This window comes from Pelodiscus sinensis, chromosome 23 (assembly GCF_049634645.1).
Source record: "Pelodiscus sinensis isolate JC-2024 chromosome 23, ASM4963464v1, whole genome shotgun sequence".
Lineage (NCBI taxonomy): Eukaryota > Metazoa > Chordata > Testudines > Trionychidae > Pelodiscus > Pelodiscus sinensis.
Window position 1 is genome coordinate 22,717,931 of NC_134733.1, and position 24,156 is coordinate 22,742,086.

Genomic DNA, 24,156 nt, shown 5'->3' on the forward strand with positions numbered 1-24,156 from the left:
ACAAATGTTGTGACCGTCAGTGCTATTAAATGGTTTCCTTTTGTGATTAACATTTTCTTGCATGAAGGAAGTGCAGAGATTGCACTGATTCTATGCATAGTCTGTCGATAAAATAGAGATCCTACAGCTGGGATTTTGGAATAAGCAACCTTTTCATGCTTCCACTGGAACAATAGGGACAAAAGACTTTTTAAGAACATAAGAAAGGCCAGACTGGGTCAGACCAAAGGTCCATCTAGCCCAGTCCTATCTGCTGACAGTGGCCAATGCCAGGTGCCCCAGAGGGAGTGAACAGAACAGGGATTTGTGAAGCGATCCCTTCCCTGTCACCCATTCCCAGCTTCTGACAAACAGAGGCTGGGGACACCATTCCTACCTAACCTGGCGAATAGCCATTGATGGTCCTAAATGCCATGAATGTACCTAGTTCTTTTTTGAAAACTGTTAAAAGTCCTGGCTTTCACACCATCCTCTGGCAAGGAGTTCCACAGGTTGACTGTGTGTTGAATGAAAAAAACTTCCTTTTGTTTGTTTTAAACCTGCTACCTATTAATTTACCACCCAGGAAACTCTGTATCTCCCATCTGCGGAGTAATTGTTCAGAGCCAGTAGGCTGATGCATCCAAAGTAGTATAAAATGTATTTTTTTTTTGTAAATCTCTCTTTTTTTTAACCTGGTACCATTTCCTCCTCCTTTTCTTTCTTTTGAAGGTGGCATTGCAGATAGCAGTGGGAGGAAAAGCAATTAGGATTAACTATGTGGCATTTTACTGTAGGGCAGCAATGCCAGTTTGAGCCATGCGCTCAGGCAAATTAATTGGTCAGTTCCAAATCCCTGCTGTAATGAATCACATATTCACTCTAAATGAAATTTCCAACCTTCCCTAACTGCGACTTACTTGAAATAACCTTTTTAACATGATGCTCAGTTTTTGAACACAGAAATGTAATTAGATTAGAATGGATAGAAAATAAAAAAGTTAATAGTCTTTGCTGTGGCTTGGTATGGTTTTGTCTGGGCAGGCAATGAGCAATGTGCACCTGTCTAGGAAAGTGCATTGATTACAATGGCATAAACCAGACAGCAAATATTTGATCAGGATTTGCATCACAGTGCTTCTTTGTCTGCAATGCTAGAATTACCATGCTGATTAAAGCTGCCAACAACACTCCTTTCGTAGTTGAAGACGAACATGGCGGCCAAGAACCTGGTTTATGTCTGGAGGAGTTTCATTTTTGTGATGGTAAAATCTCTGTACCAATCAGACCCAGATGGATGCAGGGCTTTTCCATTATCTTAGAAAGATGCTATGATAAACACTCTATACCTTGTAAGCTGTCTCCACCCCTCCATGGCACAACTGAGCCTCCCATGGCTAGTAGAAAAAAGCAGTGCAGAAATTCCTGTCCCGGGGGTGCAGGAGGTAAACGTGAAAAGGCCAACTCTCTGCTTCAGGTTAATTTTGCTCTTTAGTACACCTACCAAGAATGGTTTAGTTCCATGTCCCTTTTGATCCAGCCTTCCAAATTCTGTGGGAATAACAATAGTGTACAGTTCTGGGCTCGGTCTCTTTTTGAAATGTTCCTGTAGTGCCATGGTGATTTAATCCCAAATGACATGGGGCAAGGTCTCTAGCCAACATGCATGGCCTCCCAAGACTTACGGAAGTACTCACAGATATAGGGGGCTGCAGAACTGGGACCTTAGCTGGGCCGAATGGAGTGGTTTGAGGGTCACTCTTCACTACTTAGGACAATGTGTTCTTAGGACAAGTCGTTTGAATTGACTCTATGGAGATGTTTAGCTTGGGAATTATTTGACCCTCCACTTTGCTTCCACCGTGCCGTCACTGGCTGGACCCTGCCGAAAACAGTGAGCCTGGACCGTTTCCCGGCTGCTGGTTCCGGATTGTGTGTGGTGGAAAAATGTATTTAGAAGTCATTGTTGACTTCATTCGACAGCCATTTGCTGCAGATGTGCAGATCTTGGCTGGAGTTGGAAGCACCAGAAAAGGTAGCTTTAAACAGCTGCATCTCAGCAGCGTTGGAAAGACTTGCTAGAAAAATCAAAACCGCTTATGGCTACGTCTACACTGCAATACTATTTTGGGAATCCCGAAATAGCTATCCCACGTCTTCACAGCAAGCCCATTATTTCAGGGTTGCTATTCTAACATCCCTGTAAACCTTATTCCTTGAGGAGTAAGGGACGTTTTGGAATAGCGGGTTATTCTGAAATTTGGCACTGCGCAGATGGTGCTGAATTACGAAATAAGCTATTTTGAAATAAGTTGAGTTGCTCAAATTGCGTATCTTATTTCGAACTACTCTGCAGCACCCTCGCATACAACAGCGGGATTCTGCATGCCTTTTCCCAGAGCATTTAACCCTCTCACACTGAGCATTTGGGATGGGTAAGAAATGCAGGATTGGAGTAATCGTAGCATGATCCAGGCCACCACAGGGCATCGTTCGACATCCAGTAGTGAAAGTTGCCCCAAATTGTAGTTTCATTTATGGAATAATAAAAATGATATCAGACTGAACATTTGTAGCACCCTTCTTCCTCAGAGCACAAAGCATTTCACAAGAGTTAATTAGTTGCACCTTATAGCACTTTTGATTGGTGGGTAGTTGTTGTTATCTCAATTCACAGATTGGGAAACCCAGGTGGAAAGAGGATCTGTGGCTAGTGAGGGAGATGGCGACAGACTCAAGAAGAGAAAACACGAATGGGTCTGCACAGAGCTTTTGTAAATTAGCTGAAATCTGGGGAAACTTCTATCTCTGGCAGATAGTTGAACGCATCTATTGCATACACCAAGGACCACCAGCAGAGAAAAATGTGTGAGCAACTCAGAGGCTGAAATATGTTCTCCTGAAACATTAGTGGAATGTGAGCAGGTTAGGAAAATGGATAGTAATCATAATCACCTCACGGGATTTGCAAATCCAAAGGTGTGAAATTTGATGGATAGCTCATCCCGTTCCAATTACAAACCCGGAATGCAGGCCAAGTTGGTAAAGGTTTGTTAATTTAGCAGGAATTTCCTGGGACCCTGGCATGGACTATGATTTCCAAAAGTCATCTTGAAAATGACAGAGATTTTACATGAGTTTGACCTGAAACTGGAAAAAAACTTGTCTGATTTGGTTGAATTTCATTTTGATTCGTGGCCTTTGTTCAAAACCGAAATTCAGAGAGATTATATCTCAGAGATAGAAATTGAATGGGTTTGCACAAAGTCCTGTGGATTGAAATTTGAGTTTCACATGCTTCCTGTCCTGAATTCTGGCCTCTTGTGGGCTACATCTACACTGGCATGATTTTCCGGAAATGCTTTTAACGGAAAAGTTTTCCATTAAAAGCATTTTCAGAAAAGTGTGTCTAGATTTGCAGGACGCTTTTCTGAAAAAACAATTTTTCCAGAAAAGCGTCCGTGGCCAATCTAGACGCGCTTTTCCACAAAAAAGCCCCGATCGTCATTTTCGCAATCGGGGCTTTTTTTCAGAAAACACTACTGTGCTGTCTACACTGGCCCTTTTCCGGAACAGTTTTCTGGAAAAAGACTTTTGCCCAAACGGTAGCAGCATAGTTTTTCCAGAAAAGCACTGATGATTTAACATTAGATCGTCAGTGCTTTTCCGGAAATTCAAGCGGCCAGTGTAGATAGCTGGCAAGTTTTTCTGGAAAAGTGGCTGATTTTCTGGAATAACTTGCCAGTGTAGACACAGCCATGGTGTTTGACTAAACAACATGGCAGGACAGCATATGAAATTCTATAAGGCACATCAACTGTTGACCTCATTTACATGCAGGGACCCTTCCGAATGCAATATAAATATTACATACTGATTACCGTGCATTAATGAAATAGCATCTGTACAGAGTTATGTAAGTGTTAAACATTATTGTTCTATAAATGACTGTTTGGGATTCTAAATTGCTAGCAGTATCATGGGGCTGATACTGCTTCAGCATTCACAGAAAGTCGGTAGAAGCCACAGCACTGTACGGTAATTCTGCGCTTTGAAAACTGCAGCCTGCTGCTCTCATGCCCTCATTCTGCCTAACAGCAGCAATTTTTGGTACAAATATTAACAGATGAGTCAATCATAAAATATCCAGGCTTGTCTTACAAAGAATAATAGCATTGCTTATACAGACCTGCTATGACAGATTAAGTATTCTAAAGAAGCCAGTTAATTAAGACTTCAGTGCTCTCCTTGGTGAACGCTGATATTTCAGTTGTCACCTTCCAGCAAGAGAATTGAACAGATGGCATTTAAAAAAAATCAAACAAATTACAGGCTACCTGATTTTTTTCTGGTTACAGATGATAAAAAATGGGAAAGGGGCTCAGGGCTAGTTGAGCTCCCCTTCCATAACGACAAGTTCTTCACCCTTTGTCTTCCTCTTGTAGGAGATACTTTGCATTGGGCAGCCAGGGCACAGAGAAAACCGATTCCAGAACAAGTGTTCTGTGCCCTGAGTGTGCTGTTTAGCTCCAATCGTGCAGAACACTCAGGTTGCATTGAACACAACAGCACTGCTCACGTGCTTAAGGTTAAGCAGATGCTTAAGTGCTTTGCTGGATTAGGACAACTTGCATGTTGAAATCCTTGCTGACCAAGGACCTCCACTAGTAGCTCGTGGTCCTAAACTTAAGAATGAGTGCGCTTTAATCAGAAGCATTAAAAAAAAATGACGCCAGAGAATTGTCCCCGCTTAAGTCGAAATAATAAGTGGAGTGTCCACACTACCAAGCCCGTTATTTTGAAATAACAGGCTGCTTATCTTGAAATCTGAAATTCTGCTTTCCTTGGGGAATAACGCTAATTTAGAAATGGTTATTTAAAAATAGTGTTAGTGTGGATGCTCCAGTGCTGCTATTTTGAAATAGCTCCTCCCCAGAGTCATTCAAACTAATTACTCCCCAGTGTTTCCTGAGGCTCTAAGTTGAGGTATTGCATCCACATTAATGAAGCCTGCTTGGGACTCATTTCAAGGCTTTTCTGCAGTGTGGATACGCTATTTTGTAATTTTGGGAGTTATTAAATCGATTTTAGTTATTTCAGAATAGTGTCCTAGGGGTGTGTCTAGACTACACCTCTCTGTCGACAGAGACATGTAGATTAAGCACATCAAAATTGCTAATGAAACAGATATTTAAATATCCTGTGCCTCATTAGCATAAACATGGCCACCACTTTTTTCGAAACTGAGTTTTTTTGAAAAAACAGCAGTCTAGACGCAGATCTGTCGAAAATAAAGCCTTTTTTGACAGATCCTGTAAACCTCATTTTTTGAGGAATACAGGATCTGTCAAAAAAGGCTTTATTTTTGACAGATCACGTCTAGACTGCCGTTTTTTCCGAAAAAAACTCCGTTTTGAAAAAAAGCAGCGGCCATGTTTATGCTAATGAGGCACAGGATATTTAAATCCCTGCTTCATTAGCAATTTCAGTGTGCTTGATTTGCATCTCTCTGTTGACAGAGGGATGCAGTCTAGACATAGCCTTAGTGTAGACAGGCCCTCAGAGTTCCAAGGAAAGACCATTGAGAAACCATTGGGAAGCCATCTTCACTGCATGACAAGTCAATTCCTAACTCTCAGTTGCTGGAGCGATGCTGGGTCTACAGAAGTGACACTTCCCAAACAAGCCACCACAGAGGCTGCCCCGTGACACTTCCCTATGTTTTTTGGGGGGAATGACATCAGTAGGGGTGTGTCTAGACTACAGGGTTTTGTCGACAAAAGTGGACTTTTGTCGACAAAACTATACCTGCGTCCACACTGCCTTTGAGTTATGTCGACATAACATCGACAAAACTCAGCAGTTTTGTTGATGTATGTAAACCTCATTCTACGAGGAATAACGCCGTTTATCGACAGAGTTCTGTCAATAGAAGGCATTATTGCATCTACACTGTCCTTTGTGTCCACACTGTTATGTGGACAAGCCGCTTTGTCGACAGAACTGGATGTAGTCTAGACGATCTTGGTCGACAGAAACTTTGTCGACCAAGATCTGTTGACAAAACCCTGTAGTCTAGACATACCCTAGGATATTTACATTCGAGGGAAGCAGCAAATATCATCCCTCACCCTCTTTTGATAGACACAAAGCAAAGCAAAGTAGATAAGGGTTTGAATTGGAAAGAGTGAAATTTTTGCCCATGGTTCTACGTGTCATGGGTTTGCCTAGGAGTAGGAGAGGGCGGAAATGGCAGTGGAGTGAGCGTTTAGCATGGGATGCCTGTTTCCTAGTGGCTAGTCTCGTAGTAGAGGTTCTAGACTGACCTCTCAGAAATCTGGTTACAAGCTGCAGCCCTATCACAGGTGCTTAATGTGAGCTTATTAATAAGCTCCCTCTTCTTAAAGAGTGATGACGATGCATCATATGTCTTATCTATCAGGATATAGACGTGATGAGGGAAGGGATTAGCTCTCACAATGCATTTGTTTAGCACCCGGCGCAATGCTCGGAGCTCTACATGCCACAATAATTGGGACGTAGGAAGGTGGCTGAGGACTCTTTCCTCTGCATTCACCTTAGTCAGAGCAATCATTATGGAGGAAAGACCTTTTTGATTTAAGAAGATACTTTCCTAAAAGACAATAGCTATCAATGAATGGTGAAGATTTGATTAACGTTTAATAACTAAATGAGATATGTATCTCTTGCCTGGACGTTAAGCCCCTGGACATATATTTTAATTATGATGCAGTATTTATTTAACATATAATCTTCTCTACTTAAATCTCAATTAAATGCATATTTGAAGCATTTAATGTGTGAGGAAAAGGTCACACATGCACTCACTGCATGTCACATTTGTATCCATATGCATTTTGAATTACATGCAAAAATGACATAAGCACCTGCCGCATGGACCCTAGGAAGAGGAGTGCATACTTCATGTTGACACATACTTCAAGTATATACAGGGTGGATCTCCCTGGTCAGGAACCCTTTGGACCTGGCAAGTCCTGAACAAAAGAATTTGCTAGATAAGGGGAGGTCCCCTGTCACCAGCCCCCCAGCCTGCTGCCTCTCAATGTTCCCAGCTCTGCTACCACCCCAGCCCACCCTCACCCTGTCTTTGGTCATCTCTACGGCTAATTCCTGACCAGCGAGGCTGCTGGTGTCCCCTGGTCCCAGGGCTGTCCCGGACAGGCTGCTACAAGCTGCTGCAGACCACCAGCGTCTCCAGTCTTGTGCTGCTGTGGACTCCAATCCCAACTCCTGCTGCTGGCCCTCCTGCCGCTAGGCTCCCCGGGCTCTGTTGCCCAGGAACATCTGTTGTTGCCAGACCAGAGAGTGCTGGTTTTGCAACCGGTCAGTCACCTCATCATGGAAAATCCACAACCATGTACAAATCCTATATTGATCCATAGACATCAATAACAACACACATGTATTCCAACACATGCATGCCATGAGTAGATGCACAAACCCACACGTGCATATCATATGTATGTGGCACACACACGCATGATATGCACAAACCACACGTGCTCATTCTTAAAAACCGCAATTTCCATATAGAAGATGTAAAGAATATTATGTGGTGAATAAGCTTTTTAAAAAGGACAAATAAATAGCTAAAGAGAAATTTCCCTAGGGTCTGTATTGTTGATGTTTAACCAATTTTCTATGGATTTCTTTAGGTCTTTAGGGCATTTAAGCTTTAAAAAATCATGTCAATGCTCATATTTTCTTCGCATCTGCCGTGCCACTCCTCCCTTCTTAGTCGGAGTGTGAAAAGTTTTAGAATTCAAGGATGATCAGAAATACAGTAGAGTTTGGAAAACATGTTGAGGAGATAAAAGTGTAAAATAAGCGAAGCTGCTGAGTCATCCTTATGGTTCTCTAGAAGCGTCTCTAGCAACACCATTTCTGGAAAGCCGCGTCTAATGACAAAGGGCTCCCCCCAAACATAGGCAAGTCTGAGGTAAGCCACACCCATCTGAGGCTTTTCAAGAGAGGTTGAAGCAAATGAGCCAGTCTGAACGGCTCACTTAAAACCAGTGAAAGTTCTGTCTCAGTGGCAATATGCAATATGGTGGCTCGTGATGGGTGACCATTGGCGAGGTATAAGGATTCAGGAATACTCTGGGTAAGAGACAGTCTGGATGTCTGCCAAGTTATAAGTTACCTGGTTCTAGCTTCCATTTTTCCCCTTGCACACAGAACCCTCAAAACGAGGTGACTCTGGCCTCTCGGGTGTTATTTATCTATTGAGAGTCATCCGTGCGGTAGCCTTCTGCCCCTCTTCCCTCCCACTGTGCCCCTCATTTCAGAGATGCAGAGTTGAGTGGTGCAGGAGCTGGCTGCCTGGAAGATTTGGCTTCTTTGCAGCCCCTTTGGACCAGAAGTGAAGTGCAGAAGGGCCAGCTTGCAGTGGAGAAACTGGCCCCAAAGTCCGGGGGGAATGTGATTTATCCAAAAGAGTCCAGCTTCTTGATTTTGTGAAGCTGGCCTGGAAAGCACATGGCAATATGCACCCCTATGGAGACCTTCTGGTGCTCACTGCTTCTGGATGGGTTTTCTTGAGGTATTTTAATAGCCATGCAATTGCTGATGCATGTAGCTGTGTGTCAGCCATCAGGGCTTTGGGTCCCCCATGTTGGTTAGGGTCTCCAGCAATGTTCCCTCTAATCTTTTCCATCCATGTGCAGAAGAAAGTTTTTTATGTGCACTGAGGCATGTGCAGATGTGCACCACCAGTAGCAACAAAACCTAGCTGTGGGCCCTCTGCTAACCAGCTGGTCGGCACTTCTCTCTCCTGTGCGGCAGGGCACGCTGGTCTGCAGGAAAGCAGCAGAATCTGACAGCTACTGCTCAGTAAGCGTGGCCCCTCCAGTTACAGCTGGCTGACTGTGTGGTTGGATATTTACAGCATTGAGCTTTCTGCTCAGCCATCCTTCCTCCTAGCGGTAGGCTTTTGTCGCTTGCCAGCCAGCCGGCAAGGCATTAATGGACTTAGTTTACTCACACAGTAATGATTCTAGCAGCCAGGTTACTTTGTCCTTCCCAGGAGGAGTCTAGTCTGAAGGAAACTGGAAAGTGAGTTAATACTCTGCCGCGTATGCAGGGAAACGCTACAGCAGACACATAAATGAAGTGGCATTTTGGATGCAACAGCTTCGATGGAAGCAGAAGCCCAGCATGTTGTTTCTGATGTTTAGTGATTCATTTTGCAGTCAAACTAATTCCCAGGATGGGCAATAGGCTCTCTTCCTAACATAGTGCTCTGACTGTTACCACTGGACACTTACCAATTGCCATTTTCATTTACATCCATAAATCTTATTGTGGGGCTAAATTTCATGAACGACAGAAGCATCCAGTATTTTAAGAGGTTAAATATTAATAATTATGGGGTTTATGTAGGGAAAAGAGAATAGCTAAATATCCATGAAAACATGCATGATTGAGACATTGCCAAAAATACCTAAGTATATTCTGGCAAAATTTACCTGTTATAATTTAATCTTTATTTTTTCTTTTCATCCTTAACAGGATTCCATTGGTGAACCTGTAAAAAAATAATGGGTTACCTATCCCTACCATTTCTGTTTACCAGTAGGAGACTCAAACAACAGCACTCTATGGGCCAAATATATTTTTATAAAAATGAACACACCTGTAGGAAACTGCATTTTCAGAGAGTGCGTTTATGGGAGGAAAAAAATGTGCAAGCAAAGAAGTCTATGAAGAAAGAGGAAGTTAAGAAATAAAGGAAAAGAACCGAACATCTAGAGTTTGGAACATGGACTGTGATTCTGAACCTGTGCCAATAATACCATTATGTGCCATGTACTGATCTGAAAGACTTCACAAGAAGCTGAAGCTAAGTGAATTACACGTAGAAATATTACAGAAAACTGGGGCGGGGAATCTCTTCTGATAAAGTCAGTATTTCTGGTTACTATACATATATACATATAGATATAAATATATATATATATATACAAACACACACACAAACACAAACACTTTTTGTACTGTAGCAATTTTTGAAAATCTTAAATGTTCATTTTTAAAAGATTGTGTCATGGGTTACAAATCTGATTTCTTTAACATTCTTAGTGTGAACTGAATAAACTGATGTTTTCTACTTTGGCAGCTTGCCTTTAAAACACATACGCACACATACACACACACATAAATATATTTGAAATGAATTTCCACTAGTGAAGAAATTATTTGCAAGGCCCAATAAACCATTGATTAGAGATAATTCTCTGAGACATTACTGAAACTCTGTTAAAATTATAGTTTTCTTATCCATTATAGAGTTGCCAGGGGGGATTATGTTAGAAATGTATGGCAATGTTTATGTATATGATCAGTTGGTTCTCAAAAGAAAGAGAATGGTTAATTGTCTTTGGGGCTGTTTTGAAACAAAAGCAGAACTGAGAGGTGTTTTCAATACAATTAAAGGATATACACCTCCAGGGCAAATTCACAAACCGCATTCCAGTTATTGTGAAATTGTAAAAAATCCCCCAATTGAAGCCACACAGGAAAGGAATCAATAGCAAGAGCCCTTCAGATACTTTCAGATTCTTAGCCCAGAATCTGAGTAACCGCCGTGCTATGAAATAGCAGTGAGCTGGAAGAGCATTCTGCGTCTAGAGGGTAAATTTAAAACTGGACTTGATTCCAAACGGCACAGGTTGGTGCTATTGAAATGGCATGGCTTCTGCTCCATGTAAACCTTTGGGCCCTGGCCATGGTTATGACAAATTCTCTCATGCTATTTTGTTTGTGGTGAAATCAATAGAGACAAACTCCCCCTTCTGTTCCTCATCGCCCATCACTAGAAATTGCATCTGTAAAGACATCATCAAAGTGATATCTGCTCCCCATAGCATTCCCTCATTCCTGGTAAGACAGACGAGGCTGAGAAGACACTGGACTGGACTGCCGAAAATCTAAACACAGAGTCTGAGAGCTGCACCAGCACCTGTATCCATTCATTAGACAATACATCCTGTAGAAGCTTCACAGGAATGAACAGCTGAAACCAGCAGCGAGTGTTACTGTCCCTTTAAACCAGGGCCAGCTGTCATAGTAGCTGACCAGGGACATTGAGTAGAGAACTTTTTTTTACCTTTTGGATTGAAGGATCAAGAAAGAGTAGAGAAGGAAACCATAAAAACCGCTCCAGCTTCCCTCTTTTAGAATTCCCTGAGCCCTGTTTATATACTTAATGGAGTTATATCTAGGGGCTGGCCAAGGACAAGTTTTAAACATTACTCGGATGGTGGAAGAATGCAGGCGAAGGTTCCACTGCTGACACCGCGTTTTCAGACACTCATCTCAGTGGCAAATTATGAAGCAGCCGATTACACAAAGCCACTGTATTGATGCTGGGCGCAACAGGGTTTTACAGCCCTTTCCTCAATCTCTCGTGGAACTTCATAGTACTTCCAAACATTGGCGCTGATTTTTAAATGCATTCCCTCTGGCAGAGGCTCTGGTGTTTGCTTTCTGTGAACTTGCTACCAATGGCCTTTTATTGCCACAAAGCAACTTTCTGAGTTAGGGTGAGTGCTCTGAGAGGTTGAATTTCAGATTTCTGTGTGTGATTATTCAGAAAAGCCTGCACTCTCACACTATCAAAGAGGAACACATAATTCTGAGTGACTCCTTCGGCCAGTAATAACAAACCAACCTTGAACCAGATCCAATGCCCACTGAAATCAGTGGTGTCCTTCAGGTGACTTCCTTGGGCTTACATCATGACTGTAGCATATGTAGCAAACACTAATAAAGAGCTACAGAGTCAGTAAAGAAGACCTCAAATTATTTTGTATCATGAATAAAAGTGAATGGATTTATCATCTGCTCAGAGGTTCCACAAGCAGAAAGATGAAGACAAATTTCCTGTGACAAACTATGCTTTTGTTTACTCAGCTCCAGTCCGTTACATTCCAATAACCTATCACCCGATCCTTTCAGCATCTGTTCTTTTTTGCTAAGGGAAATAAACTATTTTGAACCTGTTGACCTATGCACTAAAATTTGCTGTTTGCAGTGGGATTAGGGTTCTGATAATTCACAGTAGTGTAGCAGGTGGTGACATGCTAGATAGCTAGAAAAAAACCCAAAGTTCCTTTTGGCTGTTCATCTTTAAATACAAGGCGTGGAAACAGCGATACCTCACTGACAGCCACTAACATCTGTCCATCTGCTTCAATAGCCTGAAAGGTGTCCTATGGCATATACACTTTGACAATTAATTAGGGGACTCTTCAGGACTGAAAACTGTTTGCTAAAGTCTGAGGCTCTTCCTGTCTCTACAATCTGCCACCCTCCCATGCCTGAAAGAAGCTATTCCCTATATTAGAAATGACTTGAAACTCCCAGGTCTTATAGCTAATTTTTGTAGATAATGGCATCCAAGTAATTTTAGCTGAAGCATCCACCATAAGTAATTAATATGACCTGACATGTCTAAAATAACCAACTCTGCTCTAGTGATTCTGCTGTAACCCTGGAATAACCAATGAAATAAATGTTGTTTGAGTTATTTTACACCAATTTAACAGAGAGCAGCTTTTTTAACCCAAAGCCCCTAAATCTTCTTTATAAACTGCTCTCTCTCTGTTGGGATTACCCAGAGCTACAGCTATACATAGACATTAGACTCAATTTCTGTATTACAGTCAATATTTAATTATTTGAGACAAAAAAGAAAGTTACGTCCTCACCATGTTTAATGTGCCTGTGTTTCGCTAATCGGCTGCTGAATTCTGGGAGCTTCCTCATACTTCTCTACCGTATCATTTATGGGCCTGATTCAACACTTTGGGAGACATTGGGAAGACGCCCAGTGATTTTAATGGACTTAGATTCATGCCCTGAATTCTTCTCCTTAGAAGACCCAGCCAGCCTAGAGGCTGGTGATACATATGAGAAGTAGAGTAGAATTTTGACCACATGCACTAGGTGATATTTTTTCCACATTACATTTTATCTGCCATTGTGCTGCTCAGCATTTAATGACTCTACACCCAGCTTAGGTCCATCACAGATTTGATAATACTAATCAACACATTCATCAACTCGGCATCCATTTCCCCTATGAATATTAACTAATATTAATGTACAGTAGCATCTTGTGTCATAGAACCTCAATCAGTTTTTATTCCATGACAAAATTTTCCCCTTCATTCATTGCATGAGGGACGGATTCTGATCCTCTTAAACTGAATAAAGCTCATTTGACTTCACTGAGATTTCTATAGCATTAGATACTCTACTGTGAGGTAGGGGATTAGAATGTTTTCCCTTCATAATATTTTACAGGTGACTTTAGAAAAATCTTTCAGAAAATGCAAGTACATTGTGCTCTTGCATGACATTACCCGTTAATTATTTAAAAAAAGGAAGGCTGGACAGACATGTTCGATTCCTATGCTCCCCCAAGTGTTCTGTTTTTGGGATCAGTTAGTGACTCTATTGTAGCAGGCTGAAGTTTGCTGATCTGGAATTCCAGGGCTATGTTTTTAACACTGAAACATAGTGTGGGAGAGAGGCAATGTACATAGGGAATCAACTTCACCATGGAGCACTCCTGAAGTCCCAGATGTGGCCAATTCAGCAGGATGTAAGTGGAACACAGTCCTAGTTTCCTGTTTTCCATTCAGGGGAGATTTTCACAAAGGGACTGATGCTCCTTCAACAGACTCCGTGGAAACATACTGCGCATGTACTCAGTTCTTTGCCTCCTCCTCTCCAAAACATGGCTGCCCTCAAACTGTCAGGCCTTTCTCCAGTCACCAGGGGAGGACTAACATGGCCACAGAACAGCGTGGTTCTACCTCCTACATTCAAATTCACTGCGGTGCTACGCTCATCCAGTGTGACTTCCCAGACAACGATGCGGGCACTCCATTCACGGAAGAGGCGGTGAACATGCACCAGATTGCTTAGTAGTATAGAGGGCTTAATTAATCAGCATAACTGACTACCCTGTTTTGATTAATAATTCCACTAGTCAGAATTATTATTTCTTTATCTCTCTCTCTATATATGGACCTCATTCTCCTCTCACCCACACTGGTGGGAAACAGAAGTGGTTCCTCTGGCATCAGTGAAATTATGCCAATAAATCTCCTTTTAGAGAGATGTGACTGAGACCCCCTTCCCCCCCAAACATGCATGCCTCCGAGTCCCATTCCAGTCTGTCAGCATATCACAACTTTCATACAGTGAGGTGTAAGCAGTCCTTAACACCACCTGCTGCACTCACCATACAGTAGAGGCACTGTTGACCATTATCAATATGCCGAATAAGCGACATTTTTTTTAAGCAAGCAGTTAAACCAAAACTTGCACGATTCATGTCATTTTGGGGTGATTACTTTGGTGCAATCTATTGATTCAGTATATGGGGGCTTTTGTATTTTACCAGTGTAAACAATGCAGCCCTCACAAACTTGCCAGCACAGAGTATATGAATTTTCCTTCTTTGTTTTACTTATATAGCGTTGATCCTCTACCAGCTGCAAAGACTGTGTTTTGTACCTTTACCCATTGATCTTCTATTTATTTGTATCTGTTGGCTGCACTGAGTAGTACTTGTGGGTATTCCGATGTAATCCTAATGACAGTTTGACAAATATATTTCAGATCCCTTATTCCAAACTGTTTGAAGCATTGTGATGTATTTGTGCATCTATGGCGTTAGAGTCTGAACTAGACTGCTCTAGCGGGGAATGGTATGAACTGTATATCCCTTGGGGGGTAAGCAAGAAGGGTCCAAACTTCCATGGGATAAACACCCTGTAGGAAATCCACAAGAGAGAATACCTCAGACCACAGGGGACTCACGTATATCTTTCAGATGACAACGTCACAAGCCTTCCATACACTTTGCAAAGAGACAGAGTTGGTTGGCGTGAGACCAGACAGTGGCAAAGAGACACACAGACTTCCCTTATTTGTAAGGACCAACCGCACTTGCACTTTACCACAAGAATACCTGCATCCCTTTGCAGGCTAAACAAACCAATAAAGGGACTGGCCTGTAAAACCGTCAGTAGGAGACCTAGAATTGTTCAACTAAAAAAACAACAAGTTGGAGTTAATTCATTCCTAGTATCTAAAGGAAGCAAAAAAAAAAAAAAAAATCCACTGACTAACCAACTCCAGCAGAACACCTGGCCCAAAATTCTTTAGCAGTGAGGAGCCAGATACACAGGCTGTATTATTACTTTCTTCATATACCAAGTTTAATGGGACTTACTCCCGGGAGGAAAAGTACTCAGGTGGATGTGTGTAGGATCAGGGCTAAGTAAATATTTTGTATGGTGATCAGAACCACAATCCCTTTTCCAGCCAAACTATGCTCCATGGGATTGTGGGGTAACCCATACTTCAAAACAGAGAGTGAAGACCCTGCACATTTTAGTTTTATTTACACTTGCTTGTAGGAAACACCTCTTCCCACTTCTAGGTAACCAGTGTTGGAGCAAATGTCCTGTAAATACACCTTATATTTACAGAGAGATGCATTTAGCAGTGTCACACTATGGAATATGGGGCATATATTTATTGTGAATAGGCAATGAACACCAGGAAGCAAACATTTATAATACTATGACTAGTGTTCCAGCAGAGGGTTCTGAGGACACTGAAACCAGCAAGGACGGGCTGTTTTTCAGCAGAACTCCACGGAAGATTTTGGTTGCTACGTATGCGGGTTAAACAGGTTGAACCGCTCTCGTCTGGCACCCTTGGGACCTGATTGGTGCCGAACCAGAGAGTTTGCTGGACCACAGGAGGTCAATATTGTTTAGCAGCATCACCAACACTTCCACTGCTTACAGGGTTCTCAGAAGACATTTAGGAGTAAGTCAGAACTAAAGAACAGCACAGAACACTGAGAGCCAGGACTGGTGACTGTAAACAAACTTTATGGGACCACAGGAAACTTGGCCACACCCATGCTAAGTGGACATCCAGCTAACAATTATGCCGGACCACGGATGTTGCTGGACCAGAGAGTGCCGGACTAGAGAGGTTCAACCTGCACATGAATTCTTCAGACTGTTTCTTTCTGCAATTGTTTTCATTTTACATCCCAAGGGATGGATTCTGTTAAGATCTAAGCGCTTAATGGACGCCATTCGGAAAACTATTCTCAAGTGAGCAGAGCTGATTTCAGTGAGAGTTGAGAGACCTCAGCACCTGGTAGGAGCAGAGCCCATGTTCCCAGAAAGTCCTAAGCCAGGGCCCCCAGTGTGTTGTCACTGCAGAATTTATTGATGGATAAGAGGTTTGGAGAGGCTGCATAGCCTACATGAATGAACCTGAGGTAGGAGTCCCAAACTCCTGTCCTAATCTCAGCTCTTCTGCAGACTTATTGAATGAGACAATTCATTTGAACGTGCTCTGCCTCCTTTCCTTCCCCTGCAACATGGGGATTGCAACATTTCCCAAATCTACCTAGCAGGGATGTGGTGAGCATGAATTAGCCAGTGTCTGTATCCTGTTCTGAACAGGCTCAGCATCATGCAGGTGGTCAGTATATTGTGCACTGCACGAGGGAAAGCCAGCTAGTCTGTTGGGCTACAGGAGTTCTCAGAGAGCAGGACAACATTACAGAAAAGACACCCGCAGGTTACAGTGACCTTTCAGCTACGTGTGCGATTGTAAGCTGGACATATGGGCATCTCATTGCATCATATACCCTGAGTATGTTAGTTCCCTAGGAATAGACATTTGATGTTTCATCTCAATGCACTGCAAATCGTACAGTTCAAAAAAAGAACTGAAGTGTTTGCCAGGCAATTCCAGTTCACATCTTTCCACTCCCACGCAGTTAATTTTATCCAACAAAAGAACCCAACAAATACACTGTGACAATTAAGTTGCTATAGGATTCAAAAACTTAGAGCCATCAACTCTCTCCCTAGAACATGTGGCTCTCTCAGAAGAGGTCATAGGTAGGAGTCAGACAGTTACATACACCAGGAACCCACCAGTTCTATTGTTCTAAAGCTAAATCTGCCACGTGAATTCATCCTGAGGTTCAGAATAGTTTTGGTTCCTTTTTTAAATGCCAAAACCCTATCTAGGGAATATCCCATCAACTGTAACACATGAGAACGGGGACAGGTTACATCAGAAGATATTTGAAGGACCAGAGCCTTCCTTTTTATTTACTTCTTACTCAGAACGAGCCCCCACTGACTTTAGTAGGGATTTTTCCCGAGTAAGGGACAAGCAAAAATCGAGGGACTTGGGGCCTCTTCTAAAGTTCTTTGAAATCAACGGGAGTCATGGGAATAGAAAGCAACCAAAGCCTGTACTTATCTAGATGCTTGTCTGAATCCCTGTAGCATTAGTCTTTTGGCTGCTTACCCTGAAAGTTGCCAACCACTAGTGAAAAAACTCAAATCCCTAATGCATTGAAAACTGAATATTATCACAAGGCAGCAATTGGTGTTAGCACCACTGGGAAAGAAGTGCATCTTTCTGCAATGGAAAGATTTTGGGTAAATGCTGATGTGGTTTTATTGTCTTCCCACCAAAGTGAAAATAAATGTCTTCATTGAGCAGTATCTTTACAAATATCCAGCTACCTCCTTGTACCTAAAATTGTGGCCATTTCTCCCACCATGACTGCCTAGCTGGCAACATGGCTTAACAAGTCAGAAATATTATTTGAAAGATTCATTTTTGTGTACTTCTTTTCCTCTAGCAGTCTGTTCTGAAGGAGAGCAATGGAGGTAAAAGGCAGCAAACATTCTACATATAACAACTATATAATTCACCAATGCCCTTCAAATATTGGAAATTTCATTTAATCAAGTATGAAACATGTAAGAGATTGGCAACCCACTAAGACATCCCTCCCCATTTTAGAAGCCCAGCTGGGGTCGGTTTCTACTGCAGAAGTCACATGATACTTCCTGAACTCTCTTTCATCTTATTCGCAAAATTTGTAGATACATTTGTAACAGTGACATACATAGAGATAACAGTTACTTTGAGAAAAAAATGTCTTGCACAGACATACTCCAAGGGCACAGCTTTCTGTTGAAAATCGTTTTAGGTTCTGGGGCGTTACTTTTAATTTTTATTATTATGATTATTGCTTTGTTTGACCATATACAATGAAGTTTACAGTTTATTTCAAATGTTGCAAATTTTTTTTTCTAATGCAAGGAATCTTTTACTTGGCAACCACTGTTTTTACACATGGAGTACCTCTTGTTATTTTTCTGCAAAAAATTATATACCGTGTGTGGATATACAGCCACCCACCTACACACACACATTATCTACATACACACACACACATACACTACGTACATGTATGTGAGTTTCAGTCTTAATGGGTTTAAATCATTGTGTCAGTTTAATGTAGTACTATCCTTTTTCAGGCATATCATGGCCATATTAATAATAATAAATGACAATGGGCTTTTGGAGGAAGTTGAATGGCTGTGATTCCATACAGGTGAACTATTTTATCCAAGAGTGTTTTTTAATTTGTTTCTGTATTTTAAAGCGATGTACTTGGAAAGCACTGTATATGCGACCCTCTACCAATTTCCCTATGTATATTTAGTACTCTGATGTTGCTATTAAAAAAAACCAAGGTGAGAAAAACAAGCTGTTTTGATTTTAGGGTCCTATGTTCATTGTACTTTAAATATTCCCACAAAAACTGCCTTCCAAGATGTTGCAAACAATCTGAGAGTCTACACAAATGAACAGTGAAGTAGCGGCTACTGTTTGCCTTATTGTACTTGAGGTGGTAATTTTATTCCCACAATCTCAAAAGTTAATATACAGTGCATGGGAAAAGCAGCAAACCATTTTTGAAGAAAGAAAATGCTGTTTTATCCAGGGAAACAAAGTCAGAAAAATGTTAGCGGTAAGAAAGGCCTGACCCGCTGCCCATGAAAACACCCCCACTGTTCTCAATGCACTTTGCATCCCTTGTGTTCTTCTCTCTGTTTCAGAATATAATCAGTCCTTTATCCAGGGGGATTAACAACAACCAAGGGGGAGAAGCATCGAGGACACGCAAAACACCTACTGAAATCGCAGAGGTCAGATGAGCCCAGACCCCACTGTTAAATCATCGGAAGCTGCTCTGATTCCATATTGCCCACCAATAGGATCCTGATTCAGTGGTGCTTCGCAAAATCTGTACTTTGAAGGGAAGAAAAAAACCTGTCCCCATTTCTACAGATTTGCCAAGGGCCGTGGAGTTCACTCTGGCTCAATATCAATATTCCGCGTTCTCTCTGGGTGCCGGATCTCTGTGACGGGATGTTTCTGGGAGCATAGGCGGCACCATTTGCTTTGGTCAGGAACAAGCCTCAGCTCACCCTGTGTGCTTCCAACGAGCTGAAGCACAAACTTCCTATTAACTCAAAGCCAGAGCTAGGCCTGATACAAAACCCTGCATCCTCAGAACGCCGCGCATGGGAAATATGCGCCAGAGTCTAGCTCTGCAGTGTGCTGTCTCCATCTCCTGTCACACCTTGCAAGCCCTTTCTTAATCACAGGCTAAGATGGTTGCTTCCATGCATCTAGTCAGTCCCGTTCCTGCTGGCACGCTATCACCACACCCTGGGTGATATCAGCCCCGGGGCTCAACAGGAACGGACACCGAGCCTCTCTCTGGCCACTCTGAGGGGACATGAAGCGTTTGGGCAGGGTGGTATGGATGGAGTTGGAATAGCCCCTCCCCAAGATGCCTCCTTTGTGAGGAGCAGCACTTCTGAGGTGAAACTTGGCCCAGGACAGCTAAGATCTGAGGGTATGTCTACACTACAGTGTTATTTCGAAATAGCTTATTTCAAAATAACGTGTCCACACACAAAACCCATTTCGAAATAGCATTTTGCTATTTCAAAATAGCGCGTCCACATTGAGTGGACTCCTAATCGCATTTAAGGCTGGCCAGATCCAGTTCCAGCAGGGCACCAGGTCAGGACTTAGGATATGTCTACACTACAGCACTAATTCGAACTAACTTAGTTCAAATTAGTTAATTCGAACTAAGCTAATTCGAACTAACGGATCCAGACTTAAAAACTAGTTCGAATTAGCGTTTTGCTAATTCGAACTAGCATGTCCACACTGAGTGGACCCTGAAGAGAGGTTAAGGATGGCCGGAAGCAGTGCCGGCAGGACATCAGATGAGGACTTAGAGCGTGGAGCTGCTGTCTCAGGCTAGCCGAGGGCTGTGCTTAAAGGGACCTGACCCCCACCCCGGACAGACAGTTCTCAGGGTTCCCCGCTTGCAAAGCAGTCCTGGCTTGGAGTGCCCTGAGTGCCCACACTCGGCACATCACAGCACTCGGCCATCACCCCGGCTGCACTTGCTGCATGCTGCCATCCGGGGGGAGGGAGCAATCGGGGGGCTGCAGGAGAACTTCCACCCCGAGAAGCCTGCAGAGCCAGCCCAGTCCTCCCCATCGGGGGCTCGTACCCCATTCCTCCCTCACCTCCTTCCACTTACCCTTCCCTAGCCCCCCTTCCTGATGTACAAAATAAAGGACACATGTGTTCAAAAATAGAATCTCTCTTTATTGAACAAAACTGGGGGAGACTGGGAAAAAGAGGTGGGAGAGGGGAAGAGAGAGGGTGGGAGAGGGGAGGGCAACTAAAATGATCAGGGGTTTGGAACAGGTCCCATATGAAGAGAGGCTAAAGAGACTGGGACTTTTGAGCTTAGGGAAGAGGAGATGGAGGGGGGATATGATAGAGGTCTATAAAAGCAAGAGTGGTATGGAGAGGGTGCATAAAGAAAAGTTCTCCATTAGTTCCCATAATAGAAGGACTAGAGGACACCAAAGGAAAGGAATGGGTAGCAGGCTTCAAACTAGTAACAGAAAGTTCTTCTTCACAAAGCAAAGAGTCAACCTGTGGAACTCCTTGCTGCAGGAGGCTGTGAAGGCTAGAACTAGAACAGAGTTTAAAGAGAAGTGAGATCAAGTCATGGAGGTTGGGTCCATGGAGTGGTATTAGCTAGGGGGTAGGAGTGGTGTCCCTGCCCAAACTTTGTGGAAGGCTGGAGATGGATGACACGAGACAAATGGCTTGGTCACTGTCTTTGGTCCATCCCCTCCAGGGTACCTAGGGTTGGCTGCTGTCGGCAGACAGGCTACTGGGCTAGATGGACCTTTGGTCTGACCCAGTACGGCCATTCTAAGCTCAGGGCTCAGGGTCGGGGGTCTCAGTGGACCACCTTGATTTTCATGCACACCTGCTCCTGGGTGGCCAGGCTGGCAGCTATTCTGCTCTAGACGGCCACTTTCCTGTGCCTAGTGCGGAGTTCATGGACGAGGTCCACGATGTCCGCACTAGACCAGGCGGGTGTCCACCTCTTGCGGTCCTGGCCAGGCTCCTGAGAGCTGCCAGCCTGGTCCTGGGAAGAGGCGGAGGGCTGGGGGGCATCGGGTGGCTGGCTCATGGCGTGCCAGGTGCAGGGTCTGCTGGCTGGGTGCTGGCAGGCTTGCACCTGGAACGGGCACCGTAGCCAGACCGTGCCCCTTTAAGGGCTCTGGGGCCAGGAGGGGGGCATAAAAGTTTCCCTGGTGGTGCCCAGAGTGGCCACCAGGGAAAGCTGGGGAGGGCTAGCCTCCCACTAGTTCAAATTAAGGGGCTACACAGCCCTTAATTCGAACTAGTAAGTTCGAACTAGGCTTATTCCTTGTAGAATGAGGTTTTCCTAGTTCGAACTAAGCGCTCCGCTAGTTCGAATTAAGTTCGAACTAGCGGAGCGCTAGTGTAGCGCCTATGAAAGTTAATTTGAACTAACGTCCTTTAGTTCGAATTAACTTTGTGGTGTAGACATACCCGTACTGTGTGTGGCTACTCCCTGAGGCTATCTGAGGTCAGTGCTTAAAGGGACCTCCCCTGGACAGCTAGTTCTCAGATTTCCCTGCTTGCTTGTCTACCTCGATGAGGGACAGCGAAGCATTTTGTCTCTGTGCGCCCTGGTTGCCCTCACTTGGGACACCACAGCTCTCTGCAACATGGAGCCAGAGCTGCCCCTGGGCACTCTGGTGCTTCTCTTGGACGTGTTGCTGTGAGCCTGGCTGCACTTTCTGCAGGCTGCCATCCAGGAGGTCTATCGGGGGACTGTCAGTATCCAGGAGGCCCTGCGGAAGAGCTTCCACCCTGAGGAGCACTAAGAGCCTCCCTGGTCTGCCCCACTGGGGGCTTGTGCCTCATTCTTCCCTCACGACCTTCCACTTACACCTTCCTAAACGAGGCTTACTGGATTGGTCAGCAAAGGCTTCCTCAGCTGACCGATCTGCATCTAGACTACCACACTGTGCTGGATCAGCTGATCGTTGGCACAGCATGGTGGCCATGTTTATTTTAACGAAGCGGGGATTATTTAAATCCCCAGTTCTTTGCCTATGCCGGGTAAACTAGTTTACATGGCTCCATCGACAGAGCCATGTAGTCTAGACATACCCTGAGAGACAGAGGGACAGAGAAATGTCCGTTAAAAAGTGTTTCCTCCAAAAACAAAATGTGGCCTCATTTTAAAATCAATTCCATAGGAAACTGTCCATTTTTGAACAGGTGCCCTTATTTCCATGCGAAATAACGTCAAAAAGTTTGTTTTCATTCTGTTTCACATCCAACTGAAATCTTTGTTTCATTTTGGTTTTCACCAACTGAAAACAATTTGGCAATTTCCAAAGGAGTGGAGGGAACTCAAGGGGGGAGGGGGGGAAGAAAACAGAAGGGAGGAAAAAAATTAAAAGCTAGAAAAAAACTCTATTGTAGACAATAGAAAAGGGGAAACACAAAAAAGTTTTCTTTTATTTTAAAAGCACAAAAAAAGTTTCAATTTGAAATGAAACAAACATTCGATTTAGTTTCATTTGTTTGTTTGTTTTTCCCTGCAAGAATCTAAAGTTTGGAATGAAATAGTGTCTTTCAAAATTTACCATGGAGGAAAAAAAAAAATCAGTGTTTTGAGCAGCTCTGCGGACTTGCATCTACAGTGATCATCCAGCCCACATTGCAATATGGAACCGGGCGCTTCTGTCCGGTGATTGCATAACGGCTTACTAACATCCCAGGCAGAAGGATTTGTGTGTCAAAACCTGCTGGCATGCATGATTACCATCAGCGAATAATAAGAAAAAAGGGGGGGGGGACTGGTGAACACAGCGAGCTGCAATTACACGTTGTGAGCCTGTATTTGAAAAGCTGTCTCCCAAAACACAAGACACACGCTTGCCTGACACGTCCTTTTTCTTTGTGATCGTCTCTCGGCAGCAACCCAAAGTGTGGGATGGGCGATGCCAGGCTTGGCAGAGGTAAGGCTGCGGTTTGATGCTGTAGCAGCATTATTAATAGCCTCATCAATTACCGCCAGGCAGTGCATCCTGCAGCAGCCCGCGAAATGCAGTAATGTATGCATCTCCCCCTGTGAATGGGCTCTTTCTGCTCCCACTGAATGTCGGCGGCGTACACAATGCCATGCAAATTGCCTTCCCTTGTTTTCCTAGCAGTTTTTACTTTCTTTCAGAATTGCGCGTCCCTCGGATGACTGGCCGAGAAATAACCTCCCCTTCAGAAAGGGAAAAAAGAACCTCATTAATCCTCAAAAGGCAGAATGACCTCAGACAGATTGATGAATGAGGCTCATCACCGTCTTCAGTAAGCAGAAACAATATGACCATTTGGGTCATTTTAACGATTTTTTTTTAAGAAAAAAAAAAAGCCGACAGAAAAGCCTGGACGCAATTAAAATAAACTCATTTACTAACAAGCAAGTGCTGACGATGGGCTTTTTCAGGGCACCTTAGGGAAACGGTCCAATTGTAATAGTCTTGTCAGACCTCACAAAAGCGGGGATGTGCTGACATTTCCTGAAAGGGAGAGTTCTCAGGCAGCTACCGCAAGCGGCCGGAAAGATCTATTAAGCCATTTAGTGTTTCCCCACCTGGCTAATCAAGGACCGTCCCTGCAAAATGCTTTCTTGCACTCTTCGCCTCCTTGGTACCCAGGGAGGCCAGATACGGCTCTAGGAAAGACATGTGGAAATAATTCAACAGGACGAGTCCAGTGGTGGGAACTGAACCATCCAAGCAACTGGGCCGTAGCATAGGGAAGTGGTCACACAAGGGCACTTAC

General features: G+C 43.5%; 1 protein-coding gene across 2 annotated transcripts in view; it reads left to right on the forward strand.

Annotated features, from left to right (window-relative positions):
* Nucleotides 1-14,670, forward strand: part of AJAP1 (adherens junctions associated protein 1) — a 148,481-nt gene extending 133,811 nt beyond the window's left edge. For both annotated transcript variants that reach the window (XM_075906275.1, XM_075906276.1), the window contains one exon: nt 9,532-14,670. Coding sequence is in view for 1 of the 2 variants with exons in the window: in XM_075906276.1 (XP_075762391.1) it covers nt 9,532-9,553 (22 nt within the window). In the remaining variant the exon portion in view is untranslated. The remainder of the gene's footprint in view (nt 1-9,531) is intronic.
* Nucleotides 14,671-24,156: the final 9,486 nt, after the last annotated feature.